The 23,049-nt window shown below is 50.3% G+C and overlaps 10 protein-coding genes across 10 annotated transcripts; 4 read left to right on the top strand and 6 right to left on the bottom strand.

Annotated features, from left to right (window-relative positions):
* Positions 1 to 1,930: 1,930 nt before the first annotated feature.
* Positions 1,931 to 4,547, top strand: ACHE_70614A (putative C6 transcription factor (War1); the record flags this gene model as incomplete). The annotated part of the gene is made up of 2 exons (XM_043282967.1): positions 1,931 to 3,506; positions 3,556 to 4,547. 2 exons carry the CDS (start codon positions 1,931 to 1,933, stop codon positions 4,545 to 4,547), a joined length of 2,568 nt encoding a protein of 855 aa, XP_043140293.1.
* Positions 4,548 to 4,996: 449 nt separating this feature from the next.
* Positions 4,997 to 6,235, top strand: ACHE_70613A (uncharacterized protein; the record flags this gene model as incomplete). Its single annotated transcript, XM_043282966.1, has 1 exon — positions 4,997 to 6,235. The coding sequence occupies one exon, from the start codon at positions 4,997 to 4,999 to the stop codon at positions 6,233 to 6,235; it is 1,239 nt and encodes a 412-aa protein (XP_043140292.1).
* A 165-nt stretch (positions 6,236 to 6,400) lies between these two features.
* ACHE_70612S (uncharacterized protein) lies at positions 6,401 to 6,949 on the bottom strand (the record flags this gene model as incomplete). Its single annotated transcript, XM_043282965.1, has 1 exon — positions 6,401 to 6,949. One exon carries the CDS (start codon positions 6,947 to 6,949, stop codon positions 6,401 to 6,403), a length of 549 nt encoding a protein of 182 aa, XP_043140291.1.
* Positions 6,950 to 6,990: 41 nt separating this feature from the next.
* Positions 6,991 to 7,341, bottom strand: ACHE_70611S (uncharacterized protein; the record flags this gene model as incomplete). Its single annotated transcript, XM_043282962.1, has 1 exon — positions 6,991 to 7,341. The coding sequence occupies one exon, from the start codon at positions 7,339 to 7,341 to the stop codon at positions 6,991 to 6,993; it is 351 nt and encodes a 116-aa protein (XP_043140290.1).
* Positions 7,342 to 7,509: 168 nt separating this feature from the next.
* ACHE_70610S (uncharacterized protein) lies at positions 7,510 to 7,908 on the bottom strand (the record flags this gene model as incomplete). The annotated part of the gene is made up of 1 exon (XM_043282961.1): positions 7,510 to 7,908. The coding sequence occupies one exon, from the start codon at positions 7,906 to 7,908 to the stop codon at positions 7,510 to 7,512; it is 399 nt and encodes a 132-aa protein (XP_043140289.1).
* A 71-nt stretch (positions 7,909 to 7,979) lies between these two features.
* Positions 7,980 to 8,138, top strand: ACHE_70609A (uncharacterized protein; the record flags this gene model as incomplete). Its single annotated transcript, XM_043282960.1, has 1 exon — positions 7,980 to 8,138. The coding sequence occupies one exon, from the start codon at positions 7,980 to 7,982 to the stop codon at positions 8,136 to 8,138; it is 159 nt and encodes a 52-aa protein (XP_043140288.1).
* A 2,219-nt stretch (positions 8,139 to 10,357) lies between these two features.
* ACHE_70608S (Zn(II)2Cys6 transcription factor domain-containing protein) lies at positions 10,358 to 12,581 on the bottom strand (the record flags this gene model as incomplete). Its single annotated transcript, XM_043282959.1, has 9 exons — positions 10,358 to 10,494; positions 10,580 to 10,679; positions 10,777 to 10,883; positions 10,982 to 11,443; positions 11,492 to 11,759; positions 11,819 to 12,138; positions 12,187 to 12,381; positions 12,470 to 12,498; positions 12,571 to 12,581. The coding sequence occupies 9 exons, from the start codon at positions 12,579 to 12,581 to the stop codon at positions 10,358 to 10,360; spliced, it is 1,629 nt and encodes a 542-aa protein (XP_043140287.1).
* Positions 12,582 to 15,024: 2,443 nt separating this feature from the next.
* Positions 15,025 to 16,969, top strand: ACHE_70607A (putative MFS transporter Fmp42; the record flags this gene model as incomplete). Its single annotated transcript, XM_043282958.1, has 2 exons — positions 15,025 to 15,545; positions 15,595 to 16,969. The coding sequence occupies 2 exons, from the start codon at positions 15,025 to 15,027 to the stop codon at positions 16,967 to 16,969; spliced, it is 1,896 nt and encodes a 631-aa protein (XP_043140286.1).
* Positions 16,970 to 17,185: 216 nt separating this feature from the next.
* On the bottom strand, positions 17,186 to 19,195 carry ACHE_70606S (uncharacterized protein; the record flags this gene model as incomplete). Its single annotated transcript, XM_043282957.1, has 3 exons — positions 17,186 to 17,924; positions 17,977 to 18,484; positions 18,532 to 19,195. The coding sequence occupies 3 exons, from the start codon at positions 19,193 to 19,195 to the stop codon at positions 17,186 to 17,188; spliced, it is 1,911 nt and encodes a 636-aa protein (XP_043140285.1).
* A 737-nt stretch (positions 19,196 to 19,932) lies between these two features.
* ACHE_70605S (putative acetamidase) lies at positions 19,933 to 21,854 on the bottom strand (the record flags this gene model as incomplete). Its single annotated transcript, XM_043282956.1, has 4 exons — positions 19,933 to 20,756; positions 20,807 to 21,277; positions 21,331 to 21,734; positions 21,814 to 21,854. The coding sequence occupies 4 exons, from the start codon at positions 21,852 to 21,854 to the stop codon at positions 19,933 to 19,935; spliced, it is 1,740 nt and encodes a 579-aa protein (XP_043140284.1).
* Positions 21,855 to 23,049: the final 1,195 nt, after the last annotated feature.

The following is a 23,049-nucleotide window of genomic DNA, read 5'->3' as shown; positions in this document are numbered from 1 at the left end:
AAACCAGTGACTTGTCAAGGAAACATTTCCCGCGCAGTACTTCACATAGAGACACGACTTTCTTCATCCTCCGTGATGGAAAAACGAGTGGACCCAAAACCCCAGCAGCACTAATGAGTGTATTGTGTTATTACAGTTGACATGGTCCAAGCAATAAAAAAGCCTTCATATAACTGTTTATATGGGGCCAATACCACATCTCGAGAAAAAGCAATACTTATACTCGTGATGTGAGTGAATTCCTCGATAACAACCATGGCACAGGACAGGAGAGCCGCCTTTCCGTGCATAAAGGGCACAAACAGCAAAAGAAACGCTGGAGTTTGCAATCAATGGAGCTTGAAGGCTGAGAGCGTGGTGACTTTAATAATCCAACATATTCTACGGATGAAAATCAGCCTGGACGGCTTGCTCTGTTTCTTTCCGGGGCAATCTATAAGGAAAATGTCGCATCTTCCGCGAGAGTCCAAGAAGACTCGAGACAACAATAGCCATTGACAATGAGCATGCTGCCAGAAACTCCATCAGAATGATCGAGCAGGTACACCGGTTTTTCTGCTGCCCAAAACATGGGTTATGCACGCTCATCAGTCTTATAATGCCGAATGGATGAAGTGAAAGACGAACGCGGGATGGATATGATAAAGTGGTTGAATCCATTCCTGCATGAGCAAGGTTTCGATAACGCCAGCTTTTTCCCTGCCCTTCTAGACTCTGGCAAAACGCAATGAGCAGGTATGTTGACTCTTGAACTGCGCTCGTCAAACCTGACACTACCATTCGAAGTTCTTGAAATACCACGTGTCAGAAAAGGTAGATTTAGTGGTAAAAGAGAAGCCTGCCAAGGATGATCATGTGTTTGCTCCTTCTGACCACATGGAACATTGTGTGGAGTCATGCCGCTGCGAGAGAAACCCAGCAGCTAGTGGCGAAACTACACACATCTGCTGGTTGAAAAGCAGGTTTCCTATACGTCTCCATTGCCAGCTTAGTATACGGGCGTCATGCAAAAGCAGACTCGAGACAGCTTGTCTAGAGTGCCGGGGATGTGGACTGTGGAAAATATGCAAGTTGCAATCACACCAAGATGATGAGAAATCTCTAGCAATCACGCTTATCGTGAACTTGAAATCGCAAATGTGCTCCAAGAAGCTTGACAGTTATAAGGGAACCGGGCTAATGTCCTGTTATTTCAGATCCTTCTTCTTGTTGCACTCAACATGGGGAAAATTTGCAGCAGCAAAAGCCATCTCGTTTCCTGAGTTTGCCAACCGAGAAGCCGGGAAATTCTAAAGCGCATATGGTCCGCGGGACCAAGCATTCTTAATTGAGGATGTGCGAAAGGTCGCTATCAGGGAAGAGATGTGATAAGGCCGAAAGAGGTCTATGGTTTCCTGAAAAGAGCTGGCTCTCCGCTGCGGTTTTGGGTTGGCCTGATTGTGCCTTACATTCTCCTGTTTAATATGGGCCCTATGGCATCCGGAATCATACAGAGAGAAATGAAGCAGCTGATAAGATTTCTCATAGCAATCATACTCAATGTGAGCGAACTTGGATGCCACAAAAGTGCTCCAGCTTAGCTGGCGAAGCGATCCCAGACGGGACCCTTTTCCTGTGATATTCCCTGTTGTTTATGCCTATACCCTGTAATATTAGTGTGCGGCTAAATTTTTAGCTCAGCTCTCAGCTGATCTTTGATCTCATTAGATCGCAAATAAAGTCCTCTGACTTTTCTCATATATTCCATTCTATACAAGTGCTCTGTTGCACTATCCACTCGTATCTTATCACGGCATCGGCATCGGCGCCCGACTGATCCGTGCCGACTCTTTCAACAATTCTACTCTGTGTTCTCTGTACAGTTACGCTGCATACATGCCACTGTCTTTATATATACTATCTTGTTCTATCTTAAGATATTCTAATCTAGATGGACATCGATCCACGACTCCGCCTGGACGGGCGACACCCCCAGAGTCCTCATCGCCCTCACTACCCATCGGATACGCGACCTCCGCCGCCGACCACAACCGCACCGACTGCGACACCAACGGCGACGGGGGACTACACATCGCCGGCTTTGACCACCGGTAGCACCAGCCCGGGCACCAATAGTGGCGTCGGACCTAGTCCCCACGAATACCCCGATCCTCCTGCACACACTCCTTTCCATCCCCATCACCCCGCGGACAATGAAAACGACAATGACGACCCCTACTCCGACCTTAAACGGCCGCGCGCATGCGAAGCTTGTCGCCATCTGAAGGTCCGCTGTGAGCCGGATCCGAATAGTCATGATGGAACTTGTAGGCGATGCGCGAAGACGGGGAGGCAGTGTGTGGTTACGGTGCCGACGAGGAAACGTCAGAAGAAGACGGATAGTCGGGTTGCGGAGTTGGAGAAGAAGATTGATGCATTGACCGCGCGATTGCAGCCGGGCTCGTCTACAACCGGGTCGGGGATAGCAACAGGAGGCCAGGGCCAGCAGGCTGGTGGTGCTGCGCGGAGGTGGCTTGGGGCAAGGCAGGATGTGCATCCATCGTCGCCTCTAGCTAGTGGAGTGGGATTGGGCCTGTCCGGCGTCAAGAGACGGTTCAGTGGAGAGGTGAAGGAAGACAGATCTTCTGGATACCCGAGTCCTGCGGCTAGGCCGTCGCGTTGGGCTGGATTCGGTGAAGCACCTATCAGCAGCAGCTTCGTTGATGTTATCGACAAGGGATTTGTTTCTGTTGAAATGGCTGCAGAGGCGTTCGACCGGTACATGAACGATATGGTACAGTATCTTCCGATTGTCGTGTTTCCCCCAGGCACTCAGATGCACGAGATCAGACGGATCAAGCCTATTCTCTTCCACGCGATTGTCGCCGTATCCATCGGGGTTATCCAGCCCGATATCCAACCACACCTGATTGAGGACTTTTACAAGATCATCGCAGAGCGCGTGGTCGTCAAAGGTGAAAAGTCACTCGACCTGGTCCAGGCTCTCATTGTCTCTACGGTCTGGTACATCCCCCCCGACCATTTCGAGGAGCTCAAGTTCTACCAGCTCACGCACATGGCTGTCACCCTCGCAATGGACATCGGGATGGTCCGCTGGACAAAAACTGCCAAGAGACCCTTTAATCTCATGAGAGATGTCATCGGGAAGAAAGCGTTTTTCTTAGACCCGGATTCGCCGGAAACAAGGAGGACTTGGTTAGGCCTTTATTATCTTTCAGTGCAGGTAGCAGCCGCCTTACGACGCATCCCTCTTGTCCGCTGGCATTCGTATATGGATGAATGCGTCGAGATCCTGGAGACATCTCCTGATGCGTTACCGTCCGACAAGGCATTGGTTCAGTGGGTGAAGCTTGCGCGGATCATGGAGGACGTTTGCTTTCACTTCGTCAGTGATGAACAGGATTTAAATGCTACATGCACTGAGCCAAAAACTCAATATACGTTGAAGGTGTTTGAGAAGCAATTGGAGCAGTGGAGGAAAGATACGCCTCCTGAGCATTATTCTGGTGAGTTACTGCTCTCCGAGTTTGCCTTAGGGGTACGCTAACTGTCTAGTAATCATGAAACAAACCGACTACCTGTTAAACATTTATATCCACGAACCAACCATGCACATCAATTGCAACGGCAATGAATATAAGTCTCCCGAAAATGAGTATCAAAGTACGACAATTAACACAGCCTATATCAACGCCCTAAGCACCTGCCTCACCTGCACCCACCGCGCCTTGGATGTCATCCTATCAATACCCCCGCCCAGTATCCTCTTCCTACCAACCTACGTCCTCGCTCGTGCATCATATGCAATGGTCGCGCTGATCAGACTCTACGCCATCGTGAGCGCTCCCGACTCTCAGATTGGGCAGGTCATTGATCCACCCAGTCTGAAGATCGATCATTACTTAGGTCGAGTGGTGGAACACTACAAGGCTGCGGGGGAACATGTGGGCGGGCGCTCACCAGGGAAGTTTTCGGTTGTCCTGGGTATGCTTCGAAACTGGTTTGTCAAGCAGAGAGACCAGTCACCAAGTTTGAAGGATGCACTCGATGGAAGGGGGAGATCAGCTTCCACATCCGCCAACAACATGGCCGAGGGTGGACAGGAGGAGACCAACCGAATGGGCCCAACTCCACTACACCTCCTAAGTGAAGTCGCCATGGGCGAGCCAAAAACCCGACAAGGCTCGAATCCAACCCACCTCTCCCCCTTCCCGTCGCGGACATCCGGATACTACACATCAACACCGCACCCAGCCTCCATCGACTCCCTTGTCTCCCAAACCCTACCCCCCTCAACCTCAACAATGGACCAGCAACAACAGCAACAACAGCCATGGGCGCAATACCCCCAAATGCAATCAACATACCCCGATCCCAGCGCCGCCCCGATAGCCACAACCACGGCCGCGGGGTATATCCCTGAGTTAGGCCTGCCGGTTGGCGTGGGTTTTGAGTCGGAGAATCTGTTTACGTTGGGGGATATGCTTGGAGATGGTTTTTTTAATTTTCCATTTACGGTTGATGGGAATATGGGGCAGGGTTGGTAAATTCGTTAATTTGTATGTGTTTATGATGGATCTGTATAGTGATCTCTTGATGTTCTTGATTTTATTCCCCTCTTGCGATTCTGCGACTCCATGATTAGTTAGGTTCTAGTAATTAATTGTGCTCAAGTAGTCTCATTTCTGAGACACCCAAATCTGAAGATGAACCAACGCTAAGCGCAGAGCAACCATCTAAATCTTGCAAGTTTATTCCGGTGTTAGTGATGTTCTAAATGGTCCCCATTGACGTGCTGCTGTCAAACACCGATAAACTGCATATTCACATTGAAAATGGTGAAAACATACAGCAAACAAGCGAAACAGCCGCTTTGTTTCTATTTGTTTGAAAGGGAAAAAGCTGTCACCATGTCAGATAGCCCCCTCCTTCGATTTCATATCTACCATCGCCAGCGCTTGCAGCTCATAGCCCATCCCTCAAACCTGACACAGAAATGACTTTCCAACTCGCTGTCGTCCCAGCCCTGATGGGCCTTACAGCCTTCACCATGTACCGCTATACCAAACCAACCACATCCAAAAACAAATTTCATCAATCCATCGACATCGATAGGTGTCGCTCAATCATAGCCGCAGAAAAACACCCCAACGGCCTTGCAAACCACCTTACACCGTATGAATCCCGAGCCCTCCCCAACGAGCGTCTCCAGATCGCCTTTGGAATCAAGAATGCCTTCACCGGCATGGATGAAGAGTACGCAAAGCGCTTCGCCAATCATGCGAAAGATCTTGTCAATCTGTCGTCCACGGAGGAGTGGAATGAGTTATCTGGTTCCCTTCGCGATGCGGTTAAGATGTGGACGGATGACCAGGAACAGATTAGATTGACGAGTATGATCCAGGCATTATCGTTGAGGATGATTCTGCCGGTGTTCTTCAAGAATAGACTGTTCTATGCTGAAGCGGATGCACCTTTTGTGGATCTCGCGGAGGCGATTAATCGTGTATGGATGGAGACGAAGAACAAAGACGACATACTCCGGTTTGAAGACAATGTCGAGCTGCAAGAATGTCTTGCTACAATCTTCCCGGACTCAAACTTCTCAGACCCGGAGGACAACCCGCTGAATCTAATCCTACCAGGCTTCGAGACAATGTGGCGTGTTGTCTTCAGACTGACTCTTGAGATCACCTTCACCACTGGTCAAAAGCACCCTGAATGGGCGGATATGCTTATTGCATTCGCAAACAATCCAACAACTGCACAATTCACAGAGATTCATCCCGACAACAAGAGCCACATATCCATATCCCCCAAACACCTCGTCAACGAAGCCCTCCGCCTATACCCACCCACGCGCCGCGTCTACCGCGCTTTCAAAACATCACAAAATGCCACCATCGAGACTTTATCAGCAGACATAGAAGCCTGCCATACATCCGTCGATATATGGGGCTCGGACGCAATGATATTCAGCCCGGGTCGCTGGACGGAGCGGACAAGTCAACAGAGACAAGCTTTTCTGCCATTCGGAAGTGGGCCATTTGTTTGTCCTGCGAGGCTGGCTTTTGGACCGAGGGTTATTGGGTTGCTTGTTGGGTGCTTGGTTAAGGGGTTGAGAAGGGGAGAGTGGAGGGTTGAGGGTAACGGTGTGAATGTGGGCTTGAGTGGTGGGAGATTGAGTAATGAAAGGGGTGCTTATCATGATATGTATCTAGTGAAGGTAGACTAATAACAGTGCTAGTCGGCATAGTAGGAGTATTTTTCAATGTGTTTCATTTATCATCAGTTCAGTCTGCCATGAATTGTGCACCGAAAGCCTCCTAAGAGGATGCCATCGGGTCAAGTCTATATCCATCTGATTGAACATTACCATATGTACAAGGACAGAACAAAACTAACTCATAGGCATAGATGCCAACAGGCTGATATCCTCCTTGACAAAATGATCCTCACCAGGCTCCTCATGAACTCCATTTGCACCAGCAGTAGTCCCATTAATTCCATTGACTACGCCCTCCACCAACGAACCGTTCACATCCCCATTCAATGTCGGCAATTCCGTCAACGGAATCCGAGTCTCCTGAGCGTACAGCTCCTCCACCGAAAGCGAAGCCTCAACGTCCCGCGCAATCATCTCAATCTTAAGCGCTAACCGTTTCATGGCATCGTCGGCAAATCCACGGGCCATCGCATGGTTGGAGAAGATCATCTCCATGCGGACGACGTTCTGGCTGTTGACTGGTGTCGCCAGGATACTAAGACCGCAATCGTCAGGTGCGGGACATATAAAGCCAGGTGCGCACTTCAGAATGCCCTCGACGGGGATGGATCGGCCAGGGGCCAGTTTTTCGCCGCCGCTGAACTGCTGGTACTGGAAGACAGAGCTCAAGTGGGTTCTGGATGGCAAGTCGGTGCACTTGTCGATGATCTGGCGGAAGCCCATGCTCTCTGTGGGATGGTGTCTGTTTGCTGTTGTTGGATGGTTTATAGAAGGTCGAGGATTGTGTTCGTGTTGTTCATGTTCGCTCGAACAGGCAAAACGTTCAGACAAGGGCCAATGACAGATTCGACGCCCTCAAGTGGCAAGTTCCGTCCTGACACCGTGTATCCATAGACCACGTCTGAAGTTGCGGCCAGGTTGGCCAGAACCAGAGTCCACGCCACTTTGATCATAGTCGCTGCTGTGATGCCGTGATTTCGGAACGCGACGAATGGGATCGCCTCCATGATCACCGTGTTCATCACGTTTGCACTCTTCTTTGACGCGGGGTTGATCATCGACGTCACTTCTGATCCAGCCAACATTCGAATAAAGAACTGCTCTGCCCCCGTCATTGTTGTACAGCTGCATGCGCACAAAGTTTGTGAACTGGGGACGTTTCGGTAGCGGCTGGCTACGGTACGCGGCACGGAGATCCTGCATGAGCAGCGGCATCTAGGTACCGTCGTACTGCGCGTGGAAGACACGCATGAAGAGATGGTGCTTGGTTGCGCCATTCTTAATCAGCATGAGCGCACGATGGGTTTGCCCAGATGAGGCGTGCGAGCCTTGTCAAGGCGGTCGAAAAGCAAGTCGAGTGTCCATCCGTCGTTATCATCTGGGACTATCCCATAGCGCGTAAGTGCATCCCAGGCTCGCATGGGATGCTGTTTGCCATCTTTCATGTAATCATCCAGGCTCTCGCCCGATTGCCATTCGATCTTACCTCGCAGGACCGCCTGGAGCGCCCCGGATACTTCAGGGTAGATGAAACGAGTCCGAAGGATCGGTTGGACGGTGACTACCACTTGGCAAGCCTGCTTGAAACGAGCCAGGCTGATGTTTTGTCCAAGTGGTAATGTGTGATGGGCAATATAAGCACCGTTCTGGGTACCGCTTAAAGCCATCAGTCCCTCCTGCATCGCAGTTCAGGGATATAGGTCTTCGATCGCTGACTTGCCAACGTAACATTTGTGTAGCGGCCGTTTCGATAATGTCGTCCAAACCCGCGCCCTGGCTAGATACCAGCGAGAAGGGAACATCGTTCGAAAACCTGGACCTCGAGATGCACGGACGCGTCTGCCATCTTGTCGATCTGGGGATGCATGAAGATATCCGCGACGCTGAGCCCGACGTTCTGATTTCTCGCTAGGTTGACCAGTTTCATAGCTTCGATGGAGCTGCCACCTAGCTACAGGGAGCTGTTGTCTGCGGAGATGATTTCTTCATTGGTGTCTAATGCATGCGCCCATAGGGTCCGCAGGGCTTTAGCTGTGGTGGTTGTGGGTTCCTTGTGTTCTTTTTTGTTCGATGCGCCTGTCAGCTCGAGAATGGTTGAGCTTGGATGCGGGGTCGCTGATAGCCTTGTGATTCGTCTTTCCTGATGCCTTCAGGGAGGCTATCTCGCCATCGCAGAAGATGCACGTTAAGACGACGATTTGGCGTAACGTGCAGTTCCTTGTTGAGGTGGGTTATGATGCAAGGCCGACGGGGCAGAAGATGAAATATGTTGCTGGGAAGGCGTTTCAGCACACGGGAAATGTATGGGAGAATGTGAAGAAGTTGACTATTAATGGCGTATCATAATTGTCGGTATTCTATAGGATGGACTAGTCTGTTTTTATTTCACGTGCGTTATATGTTTGTGATTGATGACTGGTGTACTATAATCTGTGTATGTTTTTCCATATATATAAGAATGATGACTAGGCTGGTTTATGAGGAACTGGGAGTATACCAGATAAGGATGTAGGATCTAGATGCAAAGTACGTATTTAGGGCTTCGTCTGATTTGACAGTATCACAACCACCATTTCGAGCGCGAGATTTTCCCCATGAAGCGCCAGTCTGGTATGGCGCTTGTCCCCTGGGCGCGATTGAGGGCGGGAAATTCCAGAACGAAAAGGCGCTGCGTGAGGGCCAGAGACGCGGGGAGGGCAGCCTACGCAAGATGATGGGCAGCGATGGGCAGTCCGAAGACGAGATCCGAATGAGCCAGGCGCTCGCAACATCGCTGCCGAGCATGGTATCGAGTCTGTTACTGCAATTGCGCTGGATTATATTCTTTCTAAAGTGCCATATTTCTTTCCACTTATCGGGGCCGCAGGGTCGAGTATCTGTACGATAGTGTCCGGGCGCTTAGTATTCGGCTTTCGGAGTAGATTCGGTTCTCGAAAAGAGTAAAACCGTCGGATGTTGGATATTCGCAGAATATACTTGGTGAGGAGCCCGGGGTTACGGGGCATGAAGGCATGGCGTTGGCGCCTCCTGGGAGGATTGCTTTTGTGAGTTATCCGAGAGCTATTGGGTACGACTGAGTCTGTAGACATTAATACTATTCGGAATGTGTTTTCGCTTAGTATACCCTGTCCGGACTAGTGCGTACAAAACAAAGCATCTTATGTTTGTCTATACAGGTGGCCTTATGCGAGTTTTATTGGCCCGCTTATTACCCACATATGCAAGTCTCCCAAATCGAGAATTGCCGGCATTCAATCTACAAGCCATGCACAAGTAGGGATATCCCTGTTAGCCTCACTATCAAACATTCAAACATTCCTATATTACAGGCTATTACTACATACAGCATAGTACAACCCTGTCCTCTACATAACAGGCCACCGACATATCACGTCTAACCCAGTCCAGCCAGTCCAGTCCAGACTTGCACTTGCACTCCACTGTGATAAGTACGGAGTATCTCCACGGCGGTAAATAATAAGCGTGGCTCCATAGACTATCAGTCCTCCGGAGTGATATATTGAATTATTATTGTTTGCTTTTGCTGCCCACAATCGGGAATGGGTCGGGAGGAATTATCCGCCGTGCATAAACTTCGTAGCCGCCGGAAGCGTCAATTGCATTTCCGTCATAGTAGTCACAACGGTCATGTCATGTCATCGGAGAAAGTACGGAGTACATACTGTGATGATTTCCGTTCGACGATGATCGTCTGCCATGAGCCATGGGCGAGCGCTGGATTTATTGACAATCGCGCTTCCGATTCCGATTCGGTCCCACCGGCTTAACGCCGAACCGCGTTCGGTGATGGCTGGATTTGGAGATTGAGGTTGGGGATGTGCTGTCGCTCTCGATAGTTAGACGCGAGTCAACAACGCCAACAATCCATAGAATGCCAGCCTGGCTATTCCCGTAAACAGTAACAGCCAAAACGGGATTGTGGGTTGTGTTGCTGTGGACTGTGGACTGTGGACTGTGGACTTCGTGTGGGAACGCCAACCCGCACTAGCATAGCGACTACTGCATGTCCGAAAAGAGTGCGGGAAAAGAAGTTTGGCGGTAAAGCCGTTGACGTTGACGTTTGGCGACCTTGTTTTTTTGACCTTTTTCTTTGTTTGTTTTCTATGCAGATCATCGGACAGTCAGACGCCAATCTTGAGTTAGTTTCTGCATCATGAACGTCCACGGCCAGCCATTTTCGGCTTCTGTTCGCCGGAGGAGGTCGAGGAGGATATTTTGGGCTTGGGCATCGCGGATCCAGGAGCCGCCTGTTGTCCAGAATAATACTGTTTAGTTGGTGTTCTGAAATTGCAGTTGAAAATCCGCATAAAAGGGGGCGGAATATTTCCATACAGGCACAAAGAGCATGACACGCCATGGTGCGTGCGGAGGGATCATCGTCCGCCGATAAAGCGATTCCGAAGAGAACGCTGAGGTTTTCCATGACTTCTTCCTGTCTGATTGTCAGTAACGTTGTTTCTCGGGGAATTAGTCGAAATGGAAATTGACAGGGAAAACAAAGAAGACATGGTAATTTCTAGAAGCCGTACATTCAACCGTCTTGCATGCCGGTCTGAGTCAGGACCCATATGCATGACTCGTAAGTCATGTTCCCTTATCAGGGCTTTAGCCATACAGATGTGCTGGATCGCAGTCGCTGCGGCCGAGAAAACCGTTAGCATATAGCCCCATACTCGAATCGGGAGAAGTCCCTCTTCCTCCATGAAGTTAACACGTCGATAGAATGCCACGTACCATGCCAGGGACTAGTATACCACACGACAGGAAACGGTCGGTTATTTCTCGGGTCGGCTGGGGAGAAGTGCAACGGCTGGAATTCAGCTGGGTGTTCGGATTCCCATGAGCAAATCTTTTCCCGTAATGCCTCTCCATCGATCGCGTCGAGTTGGCTCTCGCCGGTGTTGCTGCTGTAGCAGTAGTTGATCGTTTCTGCTAGGATCCAGATTGCCCGATGGGTCCAGCATCGGTCGTCCAGGAGGGTTTGGGAAGCCCATGCCTGTCGGAGTTTCTCTTCAAAGGGGCTGAAGGTCAGTCGAAGGGGGTTTTGGTAGGCCAGTGCGAATTGGATGTCTTGTATGACGAAAACCCAGAAGGAGGCTTCTGCGAGGCCGCCGGAAATTGCGCAGTCGACGTGCGAGCTGATGTAGACGGATCCTGCTAGTAAATGTCGCTGCAAGTCGCAAGATGGATGTTGGGCTGGTACAGTTAGCTTAGAACGCCCTTTTCCGGGTTCATTGCACGTACAAGAAATTTGTTCGAAAAACCGTAGTATCACGGTCGAGGCGAGAAGAATCTCAATGCTAATGTTGTAGTCTTTATTCTCCAGAACCGGGAGAAGAATCGCAATACATCGTTCATGGTATTCGTCCGCAACATGCGGCGGCACCGATTTCGTAGTATGACAGAGATGACGGGCAGAAATTGCCAGACAAGCGTAAAGTAGGAGTGCGCATAGCGGTGCACGGTCAACCACCTCTGTCGAAAAGTGTCTTTCAAAGTCACACGCGTCAAGCTATTGCATCTCTATTAGCTGTCCGTAGCTTCAGATATGAGAGGATAAAATGTGCGCACCCATGCACCAAGAGCCTTTCGATAATGCCTCAGAAGAAAAGCCTCGTTCAAACTAGCCAGCTTTGGACGAGCGACCAGGGTATCTGCCGGAAGCAAAGAGTTGACGGAACTAGGTCGAGATACAGGTAAAGCCGTAGGATGCGCCAAATCGCCCGGCGAAAACGAAGGCAGCAAGCCGGTGGGAACAACTGGAGGAGTCATCGTGGCCAAAGAAGCTGATGACCGGCTGTCAGATGTTGTTTCTGCGCCGAATGGCATCGCCTCTGGACCTATAACGTGGTAATCCGCTGCTGTGCGGTCTGTTTCGTCTTCGAAAGCGACTGCTACAGGTCAACCTTTGATTCTTTTCCAGAAGGCGATGAACGAACCGTCGGGAGGCGTCTCAACCCAAGTCTGATCGTCCGGAAATGCCAAATCGCTCTCCCCGTATCGAGGCGGCCCTTTAGCTCTTAGTGAAGGATTCTGACCGTGTCGAAAAGTGATCTCTTCCGGTTTTGCAGGCGCGGGTATACACCGTCGTCCGGAGCGCTGACACCGTAGACATTCGACACCGGTTTTATCACCTGCAAGCGCAGATATTAGAGACGTTTGTGCAATATGCACCGAAAATACGGTCTGGCGCATCAGATATAGTAGGAAAGGTATGCGTACATTTCAAATGGCGCTGGCGGCAGGTAAGACTATAAAACCGGGAGGACGATGTTAGCGAGTCACGACCAAGAAGGGAAACCGATTCAATCGCATAAACTGACCATCCCCTCATCACGGTATCCAGTTGGTCATCGAACAATGAGTGAAATAGCCATGGATAGAGACAGCATCAAATGGGAAGAAAAGGAGCGAAACAACAATGGAAGCAATCGCGCAAGTCTAGCAAGCAAAAACCAGTTGTATTCTTTGAGACTAAAACGAATCGCCAACATAACAAGGATTATGATGGGGGAAGATGGTGTATTAAATGCCCAATAACCAGATGGTTCGTGCGAGTGGAGGGAGGGGGAATGATAGACAAGACCGAGAGGACAAAGTCCAGCCCCGAAAAATAATATAATAATAATGATAAAAAAACAAGACCCAGTGACGAACAGCAATTATTATCAAAGCCCAGGGAAAAAAAAAAAGGAAGATCTTTCTGTGCTTGGCGTGGACAATCGACTTGAGCGATTTCGCAGTAGCCCAGTCCCCTGTAGAAGAAGTGCCGTGTGCCAAACAACCCCCATAAATGACAGGCCCATATGATGTGGATACTCCGGACAGTGGTCTTGCAGTCGTTGACCGTTAAGAATCCGCCGAGAAAGCCGGGGACAACAAGGGCGATGATAAGCGTACTAGCAAGCAGCAAGCAAGCAAGCAGCAATTTCCAGCAGCAATCATCGGCAAGTGCCTTATTTTGTTCCCACGGCATGCGTTATGCTGCCACACAATAAGAAGCTCTCACGGAGCTAATAATATTTGCCTTTTGCCTTTCCATTTTGCCTTGCTTTTCTTCCGGCACGGTAAAGCATGGCGAACTGACACTCCCGCCTCTGATCACTGCCCGAATCAGAAAATACTCGAGGAGTTTATTCTTTCAGAGCCATTGGGCGGAGTCACCTCGGGGGAAGCGATTAAAAGGGGAATAAATCGGGGTATAATGCACCAGCAGGGTGCCTTTTTGGTTTGCTTCTTCAGGTTCCGGCATCGCAATCATCCATCGTCCGCGTCGTAGTTGTAGTCGTAGTCATCGTCGCCGTTTGTCGCGGTCCCCTTCATCAAAGACTATGCTTTTTCTTGTTACCGCCAGGATCCGCTCCAGAATACAGTAGCGTGCGTCCAACGTCCCTGCACCGCCGAATTGACCCGGCTATTCCTGTTGTGTACATCGTGGCCGTTAATTAGCCCATGAGTTCCTCACCACCACCAAAGTCCCTCTAGTGATACCACTAGACCTGCTAGTGAGTGGTTAGACTCCCCTGCCAGATACACCGTCAACCCCTCGACTCCAACCATTTTCGTGCAAAATCGGTCGGCAAATTAAAAACGATCTGCCCCGTCTGGCCGTCAATCAGTCAAGGTTAAAGTTGACAATTAGCAATGACTGACTTTTTACTCCGTCAAGCCATACCCCATTCGAACCGGCCAAGGGACTTAACTTGTACGAACGCCTGAATGGTTCACCCGTCCGAATAACTATCAAGTCCTGTGGTTCGCCTGTGGATCCGCTTGCTTAATTATTATATTTGTTGAATCCCCGCAACACATGGCCATGTTCAATTCATGTGCAATCACCGTTTTGGACGTTGTTCCTTACTGCTGACTGGCTGACTCGGGGGGATGCTGATGTGCAGGGACAAGGGGTCTTGCTTCTTCCCACGCAATCCCCGGCAACGAACCAGAGTCAAATACCGAATGATAGTTATTTTCATCGACTAAGTAAGCGGATTTTGCATGTGTTCACCATCCGCCTTATCCGAAGAGCACGCACTCTGTACTCATTTGCTACTCCGTGAGTGTAGCTGTAGGGCCATCGTTTAGCGTACCCAGAACGTGATGGTAGACCCCCAGTAAATATGCAACAAACGTAATCAAATGCTTGTATTTCGCGACACAGCGTGCCAGTGGCTACGCACAAAGCTCCAATGGTATTCTTCCTCCGGCGGGGGATTTTCTGGTTGGTTCAGAGCGGGCATATATTATGGTATATCACCGCGCTAAAATAGCCTCGTTATCTCCGGTCGAGTCAGTCCACTCGCGGCCGTTGTACTACTCTATTTGGTTATCCGGGCAGCCACCTGCATGCATATAGACCCTTCGAGACAGGTTGACCGCCAGAGGACTATGCATGGAAATATTATAGTGGATTCACAGATATCGCACCATTGGCATCTGTATTATGTTGGACTGCTCCTGGCTGAGTGAGAATTGGAGAATGGATAGAAAATGTGGGTGTGCGGAGAGTGCGGGGTCATGTAATGCGCCAGATCACCACTCTTGAACTCGACATGCCTCACTGAGAAAAATCAAACGCAGATATAGAAACCCCCGGAGATATGCACTCATCTGGTTAGGTTCGCACATCGCAACAAACTGTGGAGTACCTTGCCCATCTCTTACTATTCACAGGAACCCCAGCTAACTAGTGACCGCAGTGACCACTACGGATCAAGGCTGGCCGTGTGAATGATCACAACACGAAACAAAGCAGGTGGAATAAAACAAGGGCCGTCATGTCGCTGAGCCGTATCCCCTATCTTGAATGGTTGGAGGGTAACTCTGGCGCGTCGCGTGAGGATGTGGATCGGGCTTCTGTCACTGATTCGGATGAGGATGCGTATCTGGAGCTTCCGGATGATTCAATAGCGTCTTCGTTTTCGTCGTTGAGCTATGTTCCTATAAGGCGATCCACTAAACCAGTTGCAGGATTGGGATCAAATGAGTCTGGAGAGGTTGAAGCAGAGGTTGGTCCACCAGATTCGGGGACGCGAGAGGGAACAGGCATAGGATCAGAAGGCCTGCCTTTGGATGAACCAGACGGTCTTTTGAAGACGACTGGGGCTTTCGAAGTATACAGCCACAAGCGAATAGCCCAGGTCTGCATTGCGGTATTATCCTGCTTCCTGTCAGGAGGGATCATATTTGGATACGCAGCTATCAAACCAATCTTGGTCAAAGAAAGTGTATACCGAGATCTATGCTCACAGGAAGAACTCCATCAAGGCGTATCCGTATGCTATGGACAAGATATCCGGTACGCCTCCCTTCAACCTCTTATCAACAGATCTAACAGTTTACTCCAGTCTGAACATAATGTTCACCACAGCAGCCGTCGCAACAAACCTCTCGGCACTCCCAATAGGCACAATCCTCGACACCTATGGCCCACGAGTATGCGGGCTTATCAGCAGCAGCCTCCTAACCATCGGCTCTCTACTTCTGGCATTTGCCAGATACATACCCTTCGACGCATATATTGCAGGATACCTATCCCTAGCCCTTGCCGGACCATTCATTTACATCCCCTCATTCCACCTCTCAAACACATTTCCCGCGCACTCGGGATTAATTCTCACTATGCTGACAGGGGCGTACGATGCGTCTACTGCGGTCTTCATGGCATTCAACTTGATTAATGAGTATACGGATGGGTTCTCGACGCAGCGTTTCTTCCTGATATATCTGCTGATGCCACTCTTCGTACTCACTACGCAAGTCACAATTATGCCAGCAACTTCATACAAAACAGTAGGTGAGCTAGTCCTCCAAACAGAAGCTCATATAGCCACAGAAGCAAACCAAACTGTCCGCGAGGTCAACCATCACCAAGAGACCATCACCAAGATTCAATCATTCCTCACTTTCCCCAACAGCACACACAGAATCATGTCTTCAATCAATCGATGGACACCAGTCCTTCCACAGGACCAGAATAACCACACACCTCAGACCCAAACACAAACCCACAAAGACCCCATCCAAGGGACTCTACACAATCTCTCCGCGCGCGCACAAATCCTATCCCCCTATTTCATCCTCTATACACTCTTCACAGCCCTCACTACCCTCCGCATAAACTACTTCCTCGCTACCATCCACCACCAATACACATCCCTCCTACACTCACCCACTCTAGCAAACTACATAACCCAAACCCTCACAATCCTGCTCCCCATCGGCGGTATCCTCGCAGCCCCCCTCACAAGCATAATCCTAAACATCCTCCCTACGCCCTCCATCACACTCATTCTAGTCATTATAGGATCAACCCTGTGTCTCATGGACACCATCTCAAGTCTCCCCGCCGCATACATAACCATCCTCCTTATAAGCATCTACCGTCCATTTTTCTACAGCGCAAGCTCAGACTACGCGGCGCGGGTCTTCGGATACCGTCATTTCGGAACGGTGTATGGGCTTGTTATTTTTGTCTCTGGGGTTGTGGGGTTCGCGCAGGTTGGGCTGGATACCCTTGCTTGGAAGGAGGGTGGGGTTGAGGTAGTTGATTGGTTGTTCACTGGGGTTACGGGTTTTGTGGGAGGGTTGTGGGTGGGTATTACTTTCTTGGGAGTGCGACGGATTGTTGAGGGGGATTTGGAAAGCGCAGAGAGGGAAAGGGAGTCGTTGCTTGTTGACCCAGTTGCTGAGAATCAGTATGGAAGTACGGATTATCCATAATCCAGACATTTTATATGTTCAAGAAATAATGAATTGTTGCTCATGCATACACATTAGACAACATGAAACCCTTTAGATGCCAAAAGACATGCATGCAAAACCAATATATATATCCTCATGCCATACCACACCATGCTCATTCATACTCCCTTCGTAGGCGTCATAATTCATATCCTTCTTTAATTTTGATTGGGTGTTCAAAAAGGGAAAAATCCATCAACAACCCAACTGAAACGATCTCGCCACTTCCAACCACAGCCTTTGCCCCGGTTGCTCGCAAGCAGCGTCGCACCATAGTAATGTCCCCACTGTATTGCGGAAGTCGTTCCAGCAGCATATCCGATTCTGGCGAGCTGTGTGGCCAAGTGCGGAGACGAACCATGTTCGCTGTGGGAGATTTTCCGCGGCGATGCCGCCCAGCGCAAGGACCCATGTTAGTGCTGTGCTGGCGTCGGTGTAATCCCAGATACATGAGGATGTGGGACATTGTAAGATAGTTTGGATGAGGCGGGCGAGGACGGGGAGTGGTGTGCTTCCTGAGGGGAGGGGGAAGACGACGCCGACGCCATAGATTAGCGCTGCTAAGCGGCAGGTTTCGTAAATGATTTCGTGCGTGCGGTAGGTGTGGCGTTGTTGGAGTTCGCTGGCGGAGGGGAGGGAGAGGATGGTGAAGTGGACTAGGTTGCGTTGGTCGACGAGCATGGTGAGATCGGGTTTGACAATTCTTCCTTTGAAGTAGTCTTCGGCTATGTTTGTGTAGACGCGGGCTGCTTGGAAGATTTCTGCCATTTCGGGGGTAAAGCCGAAATCGCGGAATCGCCCGAAGCCGTGGTGTATGTCGAGAGGTGTGAAGTTGAGTAGGGTTTGTAATGTGTGACCTCTACGGTGCTTTTCGAGGGGCATCCAGGCGAAAACTGGTCGTGAGAGGTACGCACTTGCGGTGAGTATGTCGGAGCTGTGGATGTCAGCAATGCTCATATCGCGAACCACCCTGCATAGTAACTCACAAGGACAGTATCGAGGCAAGTCCGGGAAGCTCGAGCTTTTCCACGCCACCCCGAAGCATAACCATCTGAATCAAACCCTTTATGTGAACGAGATTCGGAGGTAAACTCCCGTAAACATCAAGCCATTGCAAACGCTGCAAAGGTGCCGTGAATGGCGTACTATCGGCACGTTGCTGAGAACTAGTATTCGACGTATTGTGTGCCATGCATAACACACTCAGAAGGACGGCATCGCTTGCAGCCCGGGCGGGATCCTGAACTGCTTCGTTGATCGACTTGATGGTTTCGATCTCGACCATTTGTAGAGTCCGCAGGTCCTGAGGCTTAAAGGCGCCTGCTGGAATCGAACGATTGCGCCACCGAACGCACTGGTGAGATAACGAGCCGAATAAAAATGCCGTGAATAATGTGGCATCGGTCAATGAAAGCGGGAACCATGTCGAATTGCCAATGACCCCTGAGCCATTAGTGGATTCCGGAGTCAAAAACGGCCAAACGACCGACAAGCCTGTACAATTAGCCGTGGTTCACATAATACAATGAGAGGGCACTAACTGTAGCCTCCATGTAGACGGATAAATTCCGGCGAATAACGAGAAGGATAGGTATGAAACGGATCCCAGGCACTAACACCGATGCGGTCAATAGACGGTGTTGGAAGACGTGATCTGATGACATCCTGGATATGATTATAGGTATGAGGGTTTTCGTGAATACTGGTACTCATTTGTTGTGGTGTAGGGGTACGGTGCGGAGTACGGGACTGAGGTTTCACAACAGGGCGATCGACTAGGCGCTGTTCAAAACTGCTATCAGGGACAGCAACCGGTGCATTAGAGTCAGACGACGAATGCGACGACAACTCAACAACATCAGGCGACGAAGACGACCGCGACAAGCCCTCATATTCATCCACAAACACCACTCTGGAAGTCCCTGGTGTCCCATAATTCATGCCTTCATCACGCCCAGTTTCCTGTATTATACTCTCCATCCCATTCTCCAACCCGGGCGCAGACGACCCCTCAGCAGACCGATCCCTCGTCTGATCCGAAATCCACTTCCCAACATGAGCGCGCACCATGCGCTGAATCTTCAACTTCTCCGTCTCAGACGACGGGCGCGCATTAACGAAATGGATCTGGTCCTTTTGGTTTTGGTTCTGGTTCTGGTTCCTTTTTCGCCATGACGCAGCATCTTTCGAAGATGAGGATGCCATTTTCCCATCCCAGCAGCGCGCATCAGCATTACTAGCTCCGCTGCTAGTTATCACGAGTATAAGAGACGGTTCTGGAGACAGTAGGGCGCGGATGCCAGGGCCAGCATCCTGCGGTATGCGAGATCGAGAGGCGGAGGGCAGTTAGGGATGCGTGTTTACTGGCCAAGGGCTAGGCTAGGCTGGACTGATCGCCTCGTGTCTGCGGCGGTTCTGGTGCGATGCGGATATGGTGCGGCTGACGGTTATGGCGTCGGAAAGGAGATTGCGAGGACAACAGACCTTATCACTGCAGGAAAGTGTCTGCTACCAGAACGAATGGGATTCTGGTAATTGCAAAGGCCAGAGACCAGGGGACAAGAAGTTGATGAAAGTGTTGGGGAAGCGTGGTGAGAGACAGAAAAATGGAAGCGGAAATTGGTTTGTGGCCTGCTGTTTCAGGCAGCGATTTGGCCATGTGGCCAGTCGATCGGTGACAGCACAGATGGCTGATTTTGAGATTCGCAGTAATACAATTGGCCTATTTAGTTAGGATACTTCTACTTGATTCTTTTTGCTGGATCTCTGAAGATATGGACATATCGCCGAACTCGGAGAGCGGCTGCGGAAACACCATTCGTCACCGAGGCAAGGGTTGTACTTTACCACGAGGTGCAGAATATGTGCAGAAAATGAGGTATGTGGTAGATTTCTACATGTGGTATTTAAATTATGCACGTTTTGGGGCACCGTACTCCGGATCAATCAATCTCAAGCAAGGTATATTTCCCGCCTTCTCCGGTTTGGGGATCACGGTACTCCTCCAATGCCTGCTCCACCGCAGCCATGTATCCCAACACCTTCTCTTCCTGCCATCTTCTCCCAACAATCTGGACTGCAGTAGGGAGACCCGCCATCTTGGCCGCATCGTAGTGCATCCATGCACCCTGCGCAATAGCATGGTTAGATCCGAGGCGCTTTAGTATCGTCTTGTACGGAGCGACAAGGGCGTCTTTCACGGCATCCACGTGGGATACTGGGATTACGCCCGCGGAGTAATCAAGTAAGTTCCAGAGGAAAGTATAGCCACACGACGAAACGGCATCGCGCATAGCCCTGTGAGGAAGTGCCGGAGTAGCGTTGGCGGGGCATAGGATGAAATCGTATTGCTGAGGTTCGGCATCCCACCAGGCGTGCCAGGTGGCACGGTACGTTTCACGCTGGTAGACAAGCTTCCAATTCTCCGCAGCGGACTTTGGACTGAAGGATTGAATCAAGGTGGCCCATTTCACGTCGCGCTTGATGTACCGGACGTAGAGGTAGTATAGATAACGGAGGGCACGGGGGAGGTTGGCAATTCGGGATAGTTGGTCAGCACCTGGATCGGAAGGCTCGAAGCTGTGGAAAAAGGAGTTGAATGTGGCACAGCCGTCAGAGTTGAGCAGCTGGGAAGCGAGGTTGAAGCCGGTAAATGTGTCAGCAGTCTCAGGTGGTGTGATCTCAACAACCGTGTGACCAGCTGCGGTGAGAGCGGCGATAGTGGTCGAGAGGGTGCGCTCAATTGCTGGGCTTGGGGGAACGACACCTGGTCTGGTTAGCGTTGAGTCTATAGTCCAGTGGAGCTCAATTACTTACCATCGTTCGACATCACACCAATGCGCAGCTTCTTACTTCTGGCTTCATTCTCTTCTTCGTCTCTCCAGGCAATCGGATGGACTGTGTAGTCATACTTCCACGGCTGCAACCCAATTATGGACCGCGCAAAGTATGCCAGATCATTCAACGTGCGTGCCATAGGACTATAAACAGCAGGGACTCCTTCCTGTCCCGGCATACTCGTCCTACCACCGGACTTGGGCCAGCGACCAGTACTGCAACGCAGGGAATAGATACCACTCCAAGCAGCAGGGACACGGACGGAGCCAGCAACATCAGTACCGATACCGATGCGACCTCCCAGGGCGAGTAAAGCCGCCTCTCCACCGGTAGAGCCTCCTGGGCTATATGCGGGAACGTGAGGGTTCTTGCAAGTTCCCCAGAGAGCGTTCGCAGACTCAAATGACAGAAGGGTTGCCGGCAGTGCGGTTTTCGCGTAAGGAACGGCGCCTAGTCGATCAGTCGATGCGCGAATGCCAACGTACTGGGTCAAGTGTGCTTACCCGCATCCTTAAGCAACTTAATCATAGCACCATCCTCCTTCTCCGGCTGCCCACAGAACTTAGTATACCCAACCGAGGTCTCAAATCCTTTAACCATAACCGTATCCTTCAAAGAAACAGGCACACCAGCCAACGGCCCCTCCAGATTCACCTCCTCCTCTGCCCACTTCTCCGCTTCCGGAACAAGAAGTTCCGTTACACAGTTAGTCTTCTCGTGAGCCTTGATAGCGACCTTGCCGTACGTGCGGAGAACATCGACGGCAGAAACCGAATCGGCCTGGACATCTTGCACCAGTTCCTCGATTGATTTGTTGATCACCGACTTGTCAAAAGCTGTGAATGGGGCATGGTAGCCTGGCGGAAGCGAGGCAATACGGTTCGCCCGTGCTTGTCTCTTCGAGTCGCTGTATAATGTGAGTAGTCATTCGGCTGAAGTATGATCTCCGCACGGTTTTGGAGGGTGGTGAGGGTTTCAACACTTACCGGATGCGACGATATGTGAAATAATCGAACGGAGGAAACATTCTAGTTTATCACTGACCAGCACAACGTGACACGTACGGAAATGAAAGATTGCCAGGGGACTGCAGCGCTTTAATATAGCAGCGGTACCTGAGGTATCTGCGGGGAAAGCGGAGGCGCAGCGATAAGCCGCTGATAAGCGCCCTTCCCGATTGGGTTGTCGTTCCTCCAATGGAGGGATACAGAACTGAAGTATTCTACGGAATCCTAGATGCTCATCTGCGTATCTTGTAAGAGCCTGGCACTTAGATATTACAACACAGTAGGTATAATCAATTGGTAAAGAAATGAATTGTAGCAAAGGCGAGGTGTTTACTGATAACTAATGATACGCGTGATTGGCTGTCCCTTCTTGGTAGGTACATGCGGGCTGATCACGTGGGTTTTTAGTAGGACTTGTATGCAATTTATCCTGTATTAATCGATCTAACGCCAAACACCAAGAATGACCTGAATGACTCTGGCTTGTGCTCAGAGCGGGACCAAAAGAAAGGGTATTTTCTCAAATCAGCACCACCCAAACGCCACAAAGGAAACCTGCTAATCCAGTCACAGAGATGATAATATCCGTCACGCTGGGTTGCCCAAGCCCTGACATCCTGCCTCGTGTTTTTTATATTGGTAGAAGAGGTCGCCCTCGGTAATCAGAAGTCCATGATGCATGAACCCACTTAAGCGGGCGATTGTCGGGTATCGAGTTACTCATGCGACGGCTCGCGTAGCCAGTTGTGCGTAGCGAACCACCAAATCACCACCACGGCCGCTGCGATGAAGAAGCACACGATAAAGGCAATCAAGAAGCCACAGGCGCAGGTCTTTCGTTTTTTGTGTTGTTGACGTCGAATCCACTCGTGCCTATAAGTGCCCTTGTGTTAGCCAACTGGGCGATAAAGCCGCGGTACTGGGCAAAGGACATACGAATATACGACCGTTTCTGCACTTTCAGAAGGTCCCTTTGCTTCCTCGTCTAGATGGATGGCACGTGAGAAACGGCGCCAAAAATCCGGGTCCCGTACCAAAGCCATTCCCTAGTTGCAGGGAGGTGTATGAAGCGTTATTGGTTTGAGCAGATGGATGGTTGAAGAGAAGGTAGGTAGTTGGATGACAACAGTAACAATAATAGCAACGAGAGTCGAGTAAATGAGTGAATGACGCGCTGTTTTCGGAACTGAAGATGCCCGAAGATGTCCCCGAGGA

Source organism: Aspergillus chevalieri, chromosome 7 (genome assembly GCF_016861735.1).
Source record: "Aspergillus chevalieri M1 DNA, chromosome 7, nearly complete sequence".
NCBI lineage: Eukaryota > Fungi > Ascomycota > Eurotiomycetes > Eurotiales > Aspergillaceae > Aspergillus > Aspergillus chevalieri.
The sequence above is the reverse complement of the archived record's forward strand: the minus strand, read 5'-3'. Positions and strand labels throughout refer to the sequence as shown.